Source organism: Beta vulgaris, chromosome 5 (genome assembly GCF_026745355.1).
Source record: "Beta vulgaris subsp. vulgaris cultivar EL10 chromosome 5, EL10.2, whole genome shotgun sequence".
NCBI lineage: Eukaryota > Viridiplantae > Streptophyta > Magnoliopsida > Caryophyllales > Amaranthaceae > Beta > Beta vulgaris.
The window spans coordinates 13,180,643-13,197,199 of record NC_079206.1 but is presented as its reverse complement, the minus strand read 5'-3'; the positions used below and the strand labels follow the sequence as shown (position 1 = coordinate 13,197,199).

The following is a 16,557-nucleotide window of genomic DNA, read 5'->3' as shown; positions in this document are numbered from 1 at the left end:
CTTTTTAATATACAACTTAAAGAATTCTCAAAGCATTATCGTCCATGTGATAATATACCGGTTTATTCAGAATTTTGCAGCGGAAAATGATAAAAAAAACTTTGAAAATAATAGCTTAGTCAACCGTAAGTCAACTCCAAAACCAACATAAAGTTAAACTCAAACCATAAATTAAAAGTCAACGATAATAATAATAAAGTCAACACAAGCTCTCCACAAAATCCCGAACCCATGATGCATCATCTTTAAATCTGAAATGGACGATACCCTATTGATCCCGAGGGACTGCTCACCAAATGGGTCATCACATGATCAATAAGGCATAGCCATGATCAACATACACACATAATGCACGTAATCAGTAAAGCTGAGTACTATATAGTAAATAAATATAAAACCTATCATGATACTAATAAACATTAAAATAAAGATAAATAATAATATAATAACATAGCAGACTACTTTACTGAACTTGACTCTACAACTAATTAAGTTAATTAATTTAGATGGAATAGGCAATGGAGAGAGTTTTCCAGACCAAACCAACCTTGCTTCAATTTAGAAGGCGAAGTAAGGGCGTGACTCCGTACTCCCCTAACCTATGATATCGAGGAACCTTTTAAATAAAAAAAAAGGACACAGTGATCAATCCGGTCCCAAGAAAAGCCATGGGTTGCCACCATGTACTCCAACTCATACTAGTCCAACACTTCAAATGTGCACAAGTCCAAAGATTATTGCTATTCACTTCCTACTTTAAGTGATTAATAAATTATTTACTTGTTATGACCCACAAAGTAAGACAAATAATATAATCATCAAGGATACATAGACTTTCATTTTTATCTTAGTATTAGATAAGGTGATCATCAACTTAACAATCCAAGAATAATTTCAATGTTAATTTCATGACTATTATTTATTTGTTGATCCGACCAAGTCAACAATCAACCAACCTTTCATTGATAAATAACCAACTTACCAAATAAGGCTTTCATTCCTCATAGAGTAATTAATATAATCCGAAGAGAACAATGTGATCCAATTCATGATCCAATAACAACAATATTAATCCTTCATGTAAATTAATAAAATAAATTTTCATTTGGTTCGATTTTCAATTTTTAACCAAATAACTTACACCGCTAACAATACGTGCTTGGAAGATCCATCGAATTGCCCACAGGTTTGATACACATATAAGATATAACACCCTTTAAGTTGAACTCTTAACAATAATTATTTTTTTTATAAATCTATTATCGCTACCACTATTTATTAACGATGCAAGTTATATTGAATTTTAAATTACCAATTGATGACTTGATAACTATATATATGAGTACCTTTCAGGCTTCCACACATAGTTTAGTACTACAACTATATAATTTATACTTCTATTTGTTTTAGTACTACTATAAAGGTGGACATAGGTCGGGCCAACACGCGGCAAGATCCCACTAAAGGCCCGACATATTGTCCGCTACGTGGGTCGTAGGGTTGTCACGGTCAAGAAATAGGCTCGGCCTAGCACGAGCCTGTTTGTATGGCCTGCGGGCCGGTATGTGGGCTGAACACCCCTTCTTTTTGTTTTTTTAGTTTAACACTACCAATAATAATAATAAAAAACATAAAACACTGGCTATGCCTGTAAGAGGCACGAGCCCGACCCAAAAGACTGGGCCAGACCGTGGACAAGATCTGGACGACCCACCATTTTCCCAAACCCTACCCATGTCTAGGTTTATTTAGTAATACTATATTATTAGGGATGACGAAGGATCGGAGATGGGTCGCGTGGACCCAAATCTCCATCCACATCATCCATCACCCACCAAGAATTTCACCCATATCTGCTCCACCCATGAACCCCGGGTGGGAAACAGGCGATGTGAGAAATAAAAATTAAACTGAACAATTTTAGAGAAATTAATATATGAATAATTAATCATAATCTCATATATTAACACTATAGAGTAAATATCAAACTTTTTTTTATCTATATATAGGTGGATTGATGGATGTATTAATGGATGGTTTGAGTGATGGGTCAAAAAATATCATTCATACCCCACACGACCCACCAATCACCCGCTTCATCGCGGGTTTTCACCCATTTATTTGGGGATGACGGGTGGATAATCCACTTGTTTATGGATAATTGGCATCTCTATTTATTATAGAGTATAACAAGCGCTATGGAGTGAAATACTATAAGAGATCAAATATAGAATTTTGAGTTATTTAGTTATGTTTGATTTGTAGAATAAAAATAGATGTCCGTGTTACACTCCATGTAGGGGTGTAACCAGGCTTGAGCCAATTTAACAAAGAAGTCTAAACATGATTGTGAAAAGGGGCAATTTACCAATAAAATAAGATCCAATCATTGATTTTATTCAAAGCTATGTTGAGGCTTGTATGGGCCATGTCCCTCTTAAGCCCCAATATAACCTCGCCACTGACTCCGTGTTGAATTATAAAGAAGTCTTTCATCATGTAGAAAAATCGAACACAAGTAAACAACGTAAAATGCAAAATCGTCTCTTTTTACCTAAATATTTAGGATTCCCAAATACTATACTTCATATTATAATATTACTCTGTTTTTTTAGTAGCTACACTTGTAGAGTGACTATTATTCATTAGCTAATCTTGTCCCGTGTGTTATTCCTTATGTATAAGAAATAACATAATCGAGTGAGATCTTGTTTAATTCATCTCAATGCATATATAAATGATATCAAATTTTTTATAATTTTTCGCTATGAGTTCTAAAGATATTGTCAATCAAAGTAATGGATTAGATGACGTGAAAACAAGAAGTGTATGAAGCAACCGAAAAAAAAAGAGATGAAGTAATACTAAAGTTTTTCAATATTGGTGTTGGACTCATCTATTTGAAATTCTTGATTGTATATGATTAGTTAATTTGTGATTATATTGTCATTTGAGAATTGTGCATGCATATTGGATCTCTTTATGTTTTTACTTTTCAAGTATTAATTAAGAGCCCAATATTTATATTTGTTGCACAAAAACCTCCATAATAATTAAAAAGCCCGAATATAGTATAATTATTAGATTTTCACTCATTTAAAGAGGACTCCTTTTGTCGATAAAAAAATATATTACATAGTCACAAGCTCTCCTCGTCTATATAATCTATACAAATATATTAAAAAGCATGGAAAAAAAGTGTGTATGCCACGTGGCACTCTCCTCACATTTCTAATGCAAATGTTTTATGTCTATGTATACTCCTCACTTTTAAAGAAATGTGTAAGTGCAAGGTATTGAACACGTGACCTTTGAAATGAAAAGTAAGAGCTTAACCATCAATACACTACGATTTTGTTGTCTAATTTTTCAAATAAAATGTAATGAAGTATTGTAATAATTATAATCAACTAAAAAGACTTGAATAAGTATATAAATCTCCAACACTCTTATTACGTAACTTACAAGAGAATATTTATATCATATTCTCTTACCACAATTCCGTTTAAGTATTGTTTTCAAACTCAAACCTTTCAATTTTTTTTTTCTTATCACGTCGTAACGTGAATTTTTCAATTTTTTTTAAAAAAAAGAACCCACCAGAGGGGAACCTACTTCAATAGATTAGAACGAGCACCAAGAATTACATCACTAGGAAAGTCATTATCTCAAATACTTTCATCTTCCTCCATAGTGGCAGGATGAGCTAAAGTATGGGAGACATTATTGCAACTACGTTTAACAAAAGACCAAGCAACATTCTCAAAAGAACTGGCAATAGAAACAACATCTTCTAATACTAAAAATAAAGTGATTGCTCCTTTCTCCTTCTTCTGCTGAGATGTGATGACTTGAGCATTATCATTCTCCACCACAATCTTGGAAAATCCCGTAGACCGCGCCACCAGCATACCCCACTGAATGGCCAAAGCTTCGGCTAACATAACCTCCAATTCGAACTCCATTTTCTTCGACCCAAACACCAGAACATCCCCCTTATCATCACGTCACACCATCCCCAACCCTTAATGGATAAGAAATACGATAAAAGTAGCAAAATAAATTATGAAATTATAAAATAATAACATATTTGTTTATTGTAGCTGTCCCGAGGCATCTCTCGGGCAAAAAAAAAAATAAGTATATTAAAAGGCGTTCCTGAACAAGGAACAATGCCACATGGCGCTCTCCTGAAAGGTGTTTTACCTCATGTAATCCATGTACGCTAAAAAAATTAGAAATTGCATAGTAAGATTTTGATCCCGTGACCTCAAATTCGTAAACTAAAGTCTCAACTACTAGACCATGTGGTTCTCAATGTTATCATCTTAACGTACAATAATAATAAATGAAAATTTTCCTTACACGGGATAAAGCCCGGATCTTATAACTAGTTAAATCATAATTACCTGAAGGCCTCCTAAAATTTTCAAGTTACAATTGACATTAATATAGAAATTAATTTCAAGTTTTAATACAAGCTGAGAAACCTACCATGCATCTGAATATTTTGTTGATTATGGAGCATATGCATGAGAGAAGTTCTCGCATCATTTTGAAGACGCCTTAAAACTTTTATAGTACTCCATAACAGACAGTAAGCATAACTTGCCAAAAATCAAAAAAGAAAAACAAAAGGCAATAATAGTTTGGCTTATAGCTCGATAGCTCATACTAGGAGATAAATCATCTTGTCATGGCATTAGATAAATGAGTAATGATATTCCATATTTGATATTGGACAAAATATCATGTCATTTTTATAATTTTTGTGACAAAAAATAATATTAAAGAACTATAAATTATAAAACAATTATTATTTTTTATTTGGGATTTGTTACTTGAAATCTAGTTGATGTTAGAGGACTAGTATGTCATATCTTGGCACCATCTTATTATATCGATTGTCTACTACTCCCTCCATCCCCTTATATCAGTCCCCTTTCTTTTTAAAGTGTCCCAAAATATAAGTCTTGTTTCTATTTTTAATTAATAATTATGCCCAAAATACCCTCATTAAAATAATTTTATTTCTAAAAGGTCCTTATAATTTCAACTTCCAATGTACCATTATTAATGATAAAATTGAATTTTTTACCCCATTGAATAACTCTTCTACACATTATACCATGCAACATTAATATTCAGTTTTTATTTTTTGTTAAAAAGAAAAAAACAATGTAGGTGTTTCTCAATAAAAATGAATCTTTTTATTCAAATAAAACAAGACTCCGCTTTACCTTAATTCTTGTGTAAAAACAGAATCATAACTATATTATGGACGGAGGGAGTATATCACCCCCACAGCTCACCAGCAGCCTTGCCACCACCCCCACTTTTCCGGCGGCATTTCGTGCCTTTATTCGGCTCTATATATTATGACAACATCCACCTTTACTTGCTCAAGCTAAAATAACATCGATGATAAGTATTCATGAACTCGACCGTTAAAGCTCCAGATCTCGAACTTTCATGGTCAAATTCAACCATTTAAGCTATATAAGTGGTTGGATTTTTTCGTTACCAATCATTTCTCTCTCGCTCTCCTCCTTCCTCCCACACCGTCGTAGGTCGCGCTAACCGTAAAAGCTACAAACTGAATTCTCTGAAATTCTTCTGTAAATTTTTCTCTTTTTCTTTGTGATTTTGATTTTAATTATATTGAAAACTGTATTTTTTTGGATTTTGATGTTCATTATATTGAAAAATGTAATTATGTGCATGGTGGTTGTTGGTGTTGTGGTCGAGTGATGGTGGTGATTAGGCTGACTGTAAGTGGTGGCGGCAGCGACATGATGGGTGTGGTTGTGGGTGTGAGTCGCGGTGGTGGTACGGTGGTGGTGTGTTGGAGATGGTGACAATGCTCTTTATTCTGGAGACATGGTGGTAGTTAATTTGTTTATCAGTGGGGATGAGTTTAACTTTAGTTAATTAAGGAGTCACATGTCTCTTTTACCTTTTCTCTAGTTTCTTAAATACCATGTAAATCCTTTAGTTGCAAGTATAGAGAAACGGATGAAGTATTATATTATATTGTATTAAATTACTAGTAAAATTACAACTATGTCATGATAAGTGATAAGTTGTCCAATATCAAATATGAAAGAATACTTTCTCTTAAGTAAATTACTCACTTTTGAATTCAATAATAATTAATGTCTTAATGATACCTAGCTATAATGATACCTAGCTAGTTGGATATATTGTCTTTAAAATTTTTATACTTTATCTATTCTAAAATAATTATAGTCCTAGAGAAAATTATTAAAAGGTGAAATTAAAAACATGAAACAATATAAGTAACACTTGATAACCATTTTAGAAAATATACTACTCATCCATGTTTTTTTTTCTTTTTTTGTTGTAAAGGAGGGGAAAGCTTCAATGTTATTTTATTTTTTGAAAGGAAGGGGCAAGCTTCATTAAATACTTATTGTTAGCCCTTTATTTGTTTCTTAAATCCAATTAAACATTGTATTCCTTTTATATTGTTCCATTAAATAAAACAATAGAAGTTAAAATTGTTTCCTTTTCCATTCCCTTTCTTAAGCAATCTATCTAGCAAGTTATAAAAGAGTTTTATTTCTTTCTTAGATTATACCCCTATATTTCTTCTTAATTATCACACTGTTATTTTTGTATTATTTCTTATTAATCTAAATATTTTTTCATACCGTTGTTCAAGCCTTATCTGATGTACCATATGGTTATTTTTTTTTTCTCTTCCTCTCTTATACTTTTTTACTCAGGGCCTGTTCTCTTCGGCATACAACAACTGAAGTGAACTGAAATGAATAGTGATATGTGAGAGTAAGGGCCTGTTCTCTTCAGCATAAAATAGCTGAACTGAACTTATTGGAGTTGAACTGAACTGAACTGAACTTATTGGAGCTGAATTGAACTGAATTGAATTGAATTGAATTGAATTGAATTGAATTGAATTGAATTGAATTAAATTGAATGTAATAAATATATAAATAATAATTTAAACAATAATAATATGAATATTAAATAATAATTAAAATGATAAGTAATAATAATCAATAATAATTATAGTATTTTGGATATTTTTAAATGATAGTTATAAATAAATAATATTAATAATCATAGATTAATAATAATAATAATAATTAATGATAATAATGATAATTACTCCCTCCGTCCCATAATATAAGTCCTGATTCTGTTTTTACACGAGAATTAAGGTAAACTAGAATCTTGTTGTATTTAAATAAAAAGATTCATTTTTATTGGGAAACACTTACATTATTTTTTTCTTTTTAACAAAAAATAAAAACTTAACATTAATGCATAGTTTAATGTGTAGAGGAGTTTAATGGGTTATGAGATTCTTAAGCTGAAATTATGAGGACTTTTTGGGAGTTAAATTATTTTCATGAGGGTATTTTGGGTATAATTATTGATTGAAAATAGAAACAAGACTTATATCTTGGGACACTTTAAAAGGAAAGGGGACTTATATTATGGGACGGAGAAAGTAATAATTATTATTTTATATTATTTGTATTAATATATTAATACTTGATGATGATATATAATAACAATAATATCTAAGAAGTAAATTAATATTACTATTTTAATAATTAGATTTAATAATATAATAAATATTTTGTAATAAAAATAATTATTGGGTTGGACCGCGAAAATTACATCATAAACCGTCTTGACTCAATTTGATTGGTTTATGGGCTAAAAAAAGTGGGTTTATTTGTGCTTTGACCTAAACCATATTCCTCCTAATAATAAAAGTAAAATAATGAGTAAAGCTATAATAAACAAAATAATATATAGAAACAACAATAATAATAATAATAATACTTAATAGTAATGATATATATTTAAATAATAATAATAATAATAATAATAATAATAAGAGTAATTAGTAAAATAAATTATACCAACATAATAATAATATTTAACAAAATGGTTATAAAAGAGCTGATCTGAACCGAACTGAACTGATTGGAACTGAACTGAACTGAACTGATGGGAGCTGAACTGAAAATAAGTTGGGGGGGGGGGGGGAACATACCCTAAAATTATTGTCAAGAGCTGAACTGAATTGAACTGAACTGAAAATAAGCTGGGGAGAACAGACTCTCACTACTTGATAATCGGTGAAAATATGAAATTTCAGTACAATTTATACATTTCATCTACTAATAATTTCCCTACCAGATCTTTGTGTCACAACCAAAAAAAAAAAATTAAGCTGAAAATTATTATATTTACAAAAACTTCAACAAAAAATAGATGAACTTAGATGGACATAGTTAAATTAAATATATGAAACAGTAATTTTCTTGCTGATTTACATGTTTTGACGAGGAACTTTAACAAATTGAGCCAATGACAAATTGACAATGAGTAATTCAAACTGCATAGACATCTGCATTATAAAGTTCACAGTAGCATGCGGTCATGCGAAGTAAAGAAGTACGTAAAGATCAAAAGAGTTGCACTATCAAAATTAAAAACCCATCTAAAATAAGCACCCCTCTAAAACCCCCCAACAAAAGAGGTACAGTGAAGAAACAGTTGTCACAGAGTTAGCATACTTCTGAGTTCTGCCTCTGACCCAAATCTTTTGGACGAAGACCCTTAATTCCATATCTTCTTTGCACCAAAAAAGAACAATGCCAATTTTCTTTCTACAAAATACTTACCAAGTATAGTAATACTGATCAAGTTACTTCTATGTACGAAGTACATTGATCTAAGTATTTTCAATAAAAAAAATAACCATATATACAACAATTCTCACACTTTGCCAAAATATAATTTGTTAATCTAGATTACCACTAATACATACATTGAGATTTAATAGTAATCTAACAACATACTTAATGCATAATAATATTCTTTTTTTATATGTATTTGAAGTTTTAAGTTTTAACATACTTGTAACACTTTGATTTTCAGATATGATGAAATACAATTTTGACCATTACTTTAATAATCTACCAGTAAAATTCTTAAAAAAGTTTGATGGTTTTGAAATAGAATGTGAGACTATTTAAACAATATTCTATATGATATTATTTTAATAGAACCTAGTCAGAATTATAATTTGAATAGTGAAAAAAGTCAAAGTGTTGCAAACAAAAAGTTTGAAATAAATTAAATTTCCCTTCGTTTCTAAATATTTTCAGCACTTTGACTTTTACACTAATTTAACTTTTACTTATCGGTAATAGAAATATTTAATTTGTTGGTAAAAAAAATGCATTGTCATATGTGTCGAGAGAAGTATGTCAAATATTTTGAAACAAAAGAAAATATATGACCACAAAATCCTAACTATATACAAAACAAAACATAAAAAATTAAGAGAATTTCGTGTTTTAAAAAAAAGAATTAGGAGAATTCTGGTATATATTAACACAATATAGCAACCTTTTCAAAATAAATTACTTACACTTTTTTACTACAATTTCAAAATTTGATTTCCTAGAATTGTGTTGAGATATTTTAGGCATTATTGAGATATTCTTGTATATACTTTCTTATCTTTTTCGGCAAATTAATTATATTTTTTTAGAACTCTGGTATGATATATTATGTGAGTTTAATAAGAAAACCCTAAATTTTGGCAGTGCCTCTAATTAATTTCCTAAAATTGGCATAAAACAACACTTTTTCTTTACACTTCTCTTGGCGCCCTTTTTCTTGTTCTGAAAAAAAGGAAAAAGACTAGACCACCATTATCAAATTCTCCGCTATTATTATTCACTTGCACTTCCTCGCATTTTCTCTCTCCTCCACATCTTTATTTTTTCTGAGCATTCTACACTCTTATTACTCAACTTGCATTAATTTTCTCGAGTACTTCAGAGAAAAACGGTTTTATATTTTCTCTTCATAATTAGAGAAAAACTGTTCATCTTCTTCCACTATTTTCCATAACTCTGTTTTCCCCTGTTTCATATCAAAAGTCATGGATTACACTTCGAATTATACACCAATTGGGAAAAGAACAAGGCTTCAAAGATCAATAAACATGGAAAAATTACTCAAGGCGAATAAAAAGGCAAGAATTGAAGCTAAAACCGAATTTAAGAAGAAAAAAGAGAAAGAAAATGGTACTGGGTACTTTTCAATGGGTCGTCATGATGATGATGATGATGATGGTGATGATGATGTGGAAGCAATGGTGATTGATGAAGCAGAATTTTTAAAAGGAATTCGTCATTCTGAATTTGAGAAAAATTCACCTATAAAGACTGAGATGGGTGTTGATGAAACTGCAAATTTGGGAACTTTTGATGATGTTCATCATGTTGATAATGTTTTTGATGAGGGTTTATGTGAAAAGAAAGAGACCGTTTTGAATTATGCTTTATTGTGTGAGGATAGTGATAATTCTGTGGAAATTGTAGAGGAGAGATGGAATCCTTTGGGGATGGATGATGATGGTTCTGAAGATGATGATGATGATGATAATGGGGATCATCATGTTACTGAGGACATAAATGAAAAGAAAGCAGAATATTCAGATGTTGAGTCTTCTTCTTCTTCAAGTGAGGAAGATGATAATGTTGATAGTGATAATGATTTTGATGAAGAGAATCCGGAAGATTCTTCGAGTTCCGAGCTTTTAAGTTCGGATGATGATGATGATGTTCATGTTCATGAAGATGGTGGTGATCATGTTCATGTTCATGATGATGGTGGTGGTTTTGATCATGTTCATGATGATGGTGGTTGTGATGATGGTAATGGTAGTAGGTCAGTCATGAAAAATAAGCATGAAAGGAAGAAGAAAGTGCAAGTTTCGAGTGGTGATTATGGAAAGAGAGCAACCACTATTGATAATCCCATAGAGAAAAATTCCCCTAGGAAAAAATCAGGGACAATCCATTTTCCTATAACCGTGGATGAGACAACTCCATCTCCATTTCCATTTTCATCTCCATCTGGATCTCGATATCGATTTCGAGCTCATGGCAAGGACTCTAAGCTGCCTGATGATGGTGGAGAGAAGACACAAGAGAGGCCACCCAAGAAGGAAAATGTTGAGGTAGAGCCTACACTTGAGAAGAAGCATAGAAAAAAGAAGCTAAAGCCTAAGGAAATTGAAAACATTTTGCTTAATACAATCTTGGAGAAAGGGTTAGGTGACTACTTTGTAACATCTATGGATCATGAGGAGGATCTTGTCCGAAAATTTCGCTTTGGTGTTAAGACTGTGTTACCTGATGAAAAATCCGAATATGAAATCGAGTTAGAAAGCCTCTTCCAGGAGCTCAATTTCGGACTTGGAGTTATTGATATCGGTTCAGAGACTTCTTGTTTGGTAAGTTTTTTCTCATTAAGTGATTAGTGTGTTTACTAATTTTGATTAGACATCTTATCATGCTTTAAAATTTTGATTTGTTTGTTCACTTGATATGCTTATGACATAAGTAGTTTTTATGATAATGGCAGTGTTTACCTTTTTGTTCTTCATATAGAAGGAATTAAATTGTTATCTGTATCTTTCAATACATGTTCATAATTGCAGAAAATAATCTATGGTCTTTATTGGAATAATGATGTGTGGCTATTTCAGTAGTAATGCCAAATATGAGGGTGTTCATGTATTCTTCTTTTTGGTGATTCTTTTTGAAGAACAAATGATTTTGTTTTTGTACAGAAAACTGTAAATAATATTGAAATGTAGTAAATGATAACTTCTTTAATTTGGCTTCTACAAAAAACAGAACCCAGTGAAATTTTCTGTCATCCTCCTTTTAACTCATAAAATTGAACCTTTTTTAGTAATTAATCAATGAAACAAGTTTTTTTCAACTGTTTTTTCATGGTGATTTGCAGGATCACAATGAAAAAGAAGACGCTGTTCTTTGCGATAGTGCAATTATGCAAGAGAAACTTTGCAGCCAAGGAAAGCATTATCTAATACACGACGAAGAAATTGGAATCAGATGTAAATTTTGCTTGTTTGTGGAGCTTGAGATAAGAGATGTAACACCAGATTTTGTAAGTCAAAGCGTTGCATATCTTTTATTTCATATGGTACTGCTTGCTGAAGGAAAATTACTCCTATACAGCTATGGTTACAGACTCATAGTACTGCAGTATTTTTCTGTAATTTGAACCTAAAGATTCGTATATCAATTGTTTGAGCATCTGACTATGCTTAGTACAGTTGTATGATAGCAACTAGTATGTCTATACTTAGGAATGTACCTTAATTTCTCAAGAGTTGCAACTACAATTGGCATCTTACCAATTAAGGCATTGGTTGTTTTCTTTGTTATACTACTATGATTTAATTGCTGTCCAAAAGATTACATTGTACCATGCTGATGCACCTATATTTTTTGCAACTATGCTTGTTAATACCCACTTAGGACTTGTTTAACAATAGCACCTGTTGCGGTGTTCGCTAGGTGTGACAGTACCGGTTAATTGTTGTACTCGCTTTTAGTTTATATAACACATAGTTGAAGCCTTCCAAAGTTGCTCTTTTAAAGATTTTCTTTTATGCAGATTATGCTAATATTGTTGAATTCTGGTATAATGAACTACTCTACTCAGTCACATTGTTTTTGAAATCTTGTGTTTTGGTGGGTTTTGCATGTGAAGAACAAGAATCCATTTGGAAGTTCAAAACACAGACACTGCGGAATGTTTCCAAACGATACAAATGTCAGCTCTGACAGATTTGAGCTTCCTGGTTCAAACAAGGATTTTGCAGCAGATCATGAAAATGATACTAGAGGTACGGTGTGGGATCTCATTCCAGGAACAAAGGATAAACTATATGAGCACCAGCAGAAGGGATTCGAGTTCATGTGGACTAATGTAGCTGGAGGAATAAAACTCGAAAACCTTAATAACACTTCTAAGTATGGTTTAGGAGGATGCATCATTTGCCATGCTCCTGGGACAGGGAAAACTCGGTTAGCCATTGTTTTCCTACAATCTTTCATAAAGCAATACTCCATGTCAAAACCTATCATCATTGCTCCTAGTAGCATGCTTCTCACATGGGAAGAGGAGTTTGCGCGATGGAATGTAGATGTCCCGTTTTTAAACCTCAACAATGCTGAACTCTCTAGAAAGGAGATTGAGGCTCTTGCATATGTGGATAATCTCAAGAACTGCAAGGCTGTTAGAGAGACAAAGCTTTGTATTTGGGCCATGGGAAAGGGAATATTGGGAATTAGCTACACGCTGTTTGAGCAACTTGCTGGTGAGAGGGAAGACAAAGAAAAGAAGGAAACACATAATAAGAAGGACTCACATAAGAAGGAAAGATATGAGATAGTAAAGAAAGCCCTTCTTGAGCAGACAGGTGTATTGATTCTTGATGAAGGGCACACACCAAGAAATGAGACTAGTAAGATATGGAAGGTTTTATCCGAGGTTAAAACAAAGAGAAGAATCATACTTTCAGGGACTCCTTTTCAGAATAACTTTGAGGAGCTGTACAATACAATTTCTCTAGTAAGAGAGGAGTTTGGAGATCCATTTAACCGCGGAGTTTATTTGAAAGGTGGGCCGAAAATTAAAACAGATAAAAAGATTGAGGATTTGAGGAACCGGATGAAGCACTTTGTTCATGTTCATAAAGGGGAGATTTTAAGGACGACTCTTCTCGGGTTGTTCCATTCAGTGCTGATTTTGAATCCTTCTGAGTTACAGACGACATATTTTAAGCACTTGGCAAATGTTAGAAATGGACTAAAATCAGATCACTTGGTATCGATTGCTTCAGTACACCCGTGGCTTTTATGCACGTCTGAACCACTGCCTGATTTTGTAGATGAGAAGACACTGAATAAACATAAAACAGACTTGGCTGCAGGGGTGAAAACTCAGTTTTTGTTTGAGCTGATTAAGCTTAGTAAAGGGGAGAAAGTGTTGGTTTTTAGCCAATTTTTGCATCCCTTGACCTTCATTGGAGATTTGCTGAAATTACATATGAATTGGAGTGAGGGGACAGAGTTTTTGTTCATGGAAGGGAAGCAAAGGCCGAAACTAAGGCAATCATTGATCAAGCTATTCAATGACCCAGGAAGTGAAGCACGAGTTCTACTAGCCTCGACAAAGGCATGCTGTGAAGGGATTCACCTAGTTGGTGCCTCAAGAGTGGTGTTGCTCGATGTTGTATGGAACCCATCAGTTGAAAGGCAAGCCATAAGCCGCGCTTATAGGCTAGGTCAGACGAAGGATGTATTTGTATATCATTTGATCACCGCGGGAACACTGGAAGGAGACAAGTACTACAGGCAAGTGGAAAAAGACCGCCTTTCTGAGAAAGTTTTTACTTGTACTGAAGGGGAAGGAGGACAGAACACAACCACATTGTCAAGTGTTTCAGAGGATCGGATTCTGAATGAGATGAGACAGCATGAGAAATTGCAGCACATGTTTAAGGATATCATTTACCAGCCGAAAGCTGACAAGTTAATTGAGAGCTTTGGTCCTCTAAACCAATAGCATGGTCTGAATCCTTTGGTATTTTGGTGACTGATAACTCAGCTATTCTGCTTTACTATTTGAGCCTGATGCTGCTCATATTGTACTGGACTAGCAAGTTATGATATACAAACTTGATTGTACTTATAATGTTACTGCTAATTCATGCACCATTTGATAAACATCATTTAGACTTAGTACTGGAAACGGTCTTACTTAGACTCTACATATTATCTTGAGTACCCATGTCAGATCCTTAACAATCAGACGTGGATATGGATACTTTTTAACACCTTATTTTGGGTAAAGTGATGGAATTTTTCACAAAATAGCTCAAGTCGGATGCTTAGACACATTCCTGCTTAGCTTCCAAACCGTGTACTCAAGTAGCCATATTCGAGTAACATTGACAAGTCTAGAATCAGTGTATTGAAAATCCATCTGCTGGTTTTATAGTTAACTAATGAGCCTATTTAGGGAGTAAGTTTAACATCTAACCTATTGTTGTGATTGCTGCAAAGTGCAAACAATTATGTGAACTATGAGAAGGTAGCTAGTATTCTCTACTAAGCCGTCTCAAGCAGGTGAGCTTGGGCTAACAAATGAAGTATTTGCCTTTCCTTGTTTCACTTTCTCATCTAAAGTTGGTTAACAAAGATAGGAATCCTGGGATGAGCACTTGAGAATCCTAGACTCTATTGGCCCGTTTGGTAGTTGGTCATAAATGGTGGTAATGGGAATGAATTTGTGTGTAAATTTGTGAAATATATCATTGTTCATTCCCATGGTAATGCTAATTTATCTTAAAGTGTCCACTTTCCTTCTTGAATTTTCATTCCCATCCAATACCACCTTGTTAGGTGGTAATGAGTGGTAATGAAAATTGCTTCCTCTTGGAGACAAAAACACAAGTTTAGGGGTGAGATTGCTTGTCCATGGAGAAAATATGCCTCCCCATGGAGATTTTAAGGATGCTTCCCTAATAAAACTATACTTAAAATTCATTCCCATTACCGCAATTTATTAACAACTACCAAACGGGCCGATATAAGTATTAACTATTTTATTACTGATCTATAATGTGAAAGCAAAAGCAATATGATAAGAGTAGTTATTTATAATTTTAAAGACAATATTCATAGAAAGTATATTGTTGATATTTTTTTTCGAATTATATGAAATATATAAATTGATTAAAGTTCATTGGTTAAGATTTGGTCGAGTTGTGTTGTGTTCTCATTCACCATTAAAAGTATTGTACAACCTACAAACTAGGCATAATAATATTTATTTGTAATATAATAGGAATAGGAGTCCTAACACCCTCCCTCACGTTGGAGCATGCAAATTGCGAACACCCAACTTGGACAACAAAAATTCAAATTGAGTCCTACCAAGTGCTTTAGTAAAAATATCTGCCAACTAAAATTTAGTGGGAACATATGACGGACTCACCAATCCTTCAGTCACAACATCACGAACAAAATGACAGTCAACCTCAATATGTTTACTACGTTCATGAAATACTGGATTCTTAGCAATATATAACGCAGATTGACTTTAACAATATAATCTCATCCCTGCAGGATGTTGAACTCCAAAATCACCTAGTAGCTGCTTTAACCACTATTATTCACAAAGTATAACAGTCATAGAACGATATTATATCATGTTAAGGTTTGATCAAGTTGGGTTGCATTCTCATTCATCATCAAAAGTATTTACACAATCTAGCAAACTAGGCATAATAATATCTATGCAAGATATAATAGGAATAAGAGTCCTAACATCATTCATTTCACCATTAAAAGTAAGTTTTTTTTTTTTAAAAAAAAAACAAATAATTTCATAAAGGTATAGTTTAAGTTCTATTACTTCTGTTTTTTTAGTTGACCCGTTTCTCTTGGACACACATGCCAATGCATTATTTATCCTACATGATTATATTTTTTTCTTAAGTATAAATCACAAATAGTATCAAAAGTCAAAATGGGTACTCTGAAAAAAACGGAGGAAGTATATCATAAGGATCAAACTTTATTCGTTAATTTTTTTTTCGAAGGAACTTTATTCGTTAAATTAGTAATTGTTTTTTATATCAAACTCCCT

At 32.7% G+C, this 16,557-nt stretch overlaps 1 protein-coding gene across 1 annotated transcript; it reads left to right on the top strand.

Annotated features, from left to right (window-relative positions):
- The first annotated feature begins 9,798 nt into the window (after positions 1 to 9,798).
- Positions 9,799 to 14,549, top strand: LOC104908084 (SNF2 domain-containing protein CLASSY 4). The gene is made up of 3 exons (XM_010697154.4): positions 9,799 to 11,317; positions 11,836 to 12,000; positions 12,610 to 14,549. Exons 1-3 carry the CDS (start codon positions 9,959 to 9,961, stop codon positions 14,467 to 14,469), a joined length of 3,384 nt encoding a protein of 1,127 aa, XP_010695456.3. The 5' UTR covers positions 9,799 to 9,958; the 3' UTR covers positions 14,470 to 14,549.
- Positions 14,550 to 16,557: the final 2,008 nt, after the last annotated feature.

Excerpts from the sequence above, each read along its gene's own strand:
- LOC104908084 (XM_010697154.4), top strand. The coding sequence starts at position 9,959 with ATGGATTACACTTCGAATTATACACCAATTGGGAAAAGAACAAGGCTT. Across the intron at positions 11,318-11,835 it reads GTTCAGAGACTTCTTGTTTG|GATCACAATGAAAAAGAAGA; the intron begins GTAAGTTTTTTC and ends GGTGATTTGCAG. Across the intron at positions 12,001-12,609 it reads GAGATGTAACACCAGATTTT|AACAAGAATCCATTTGGAAG; the intron begins GTAAGTCAAAGC and ends TTGCATGTGAAG.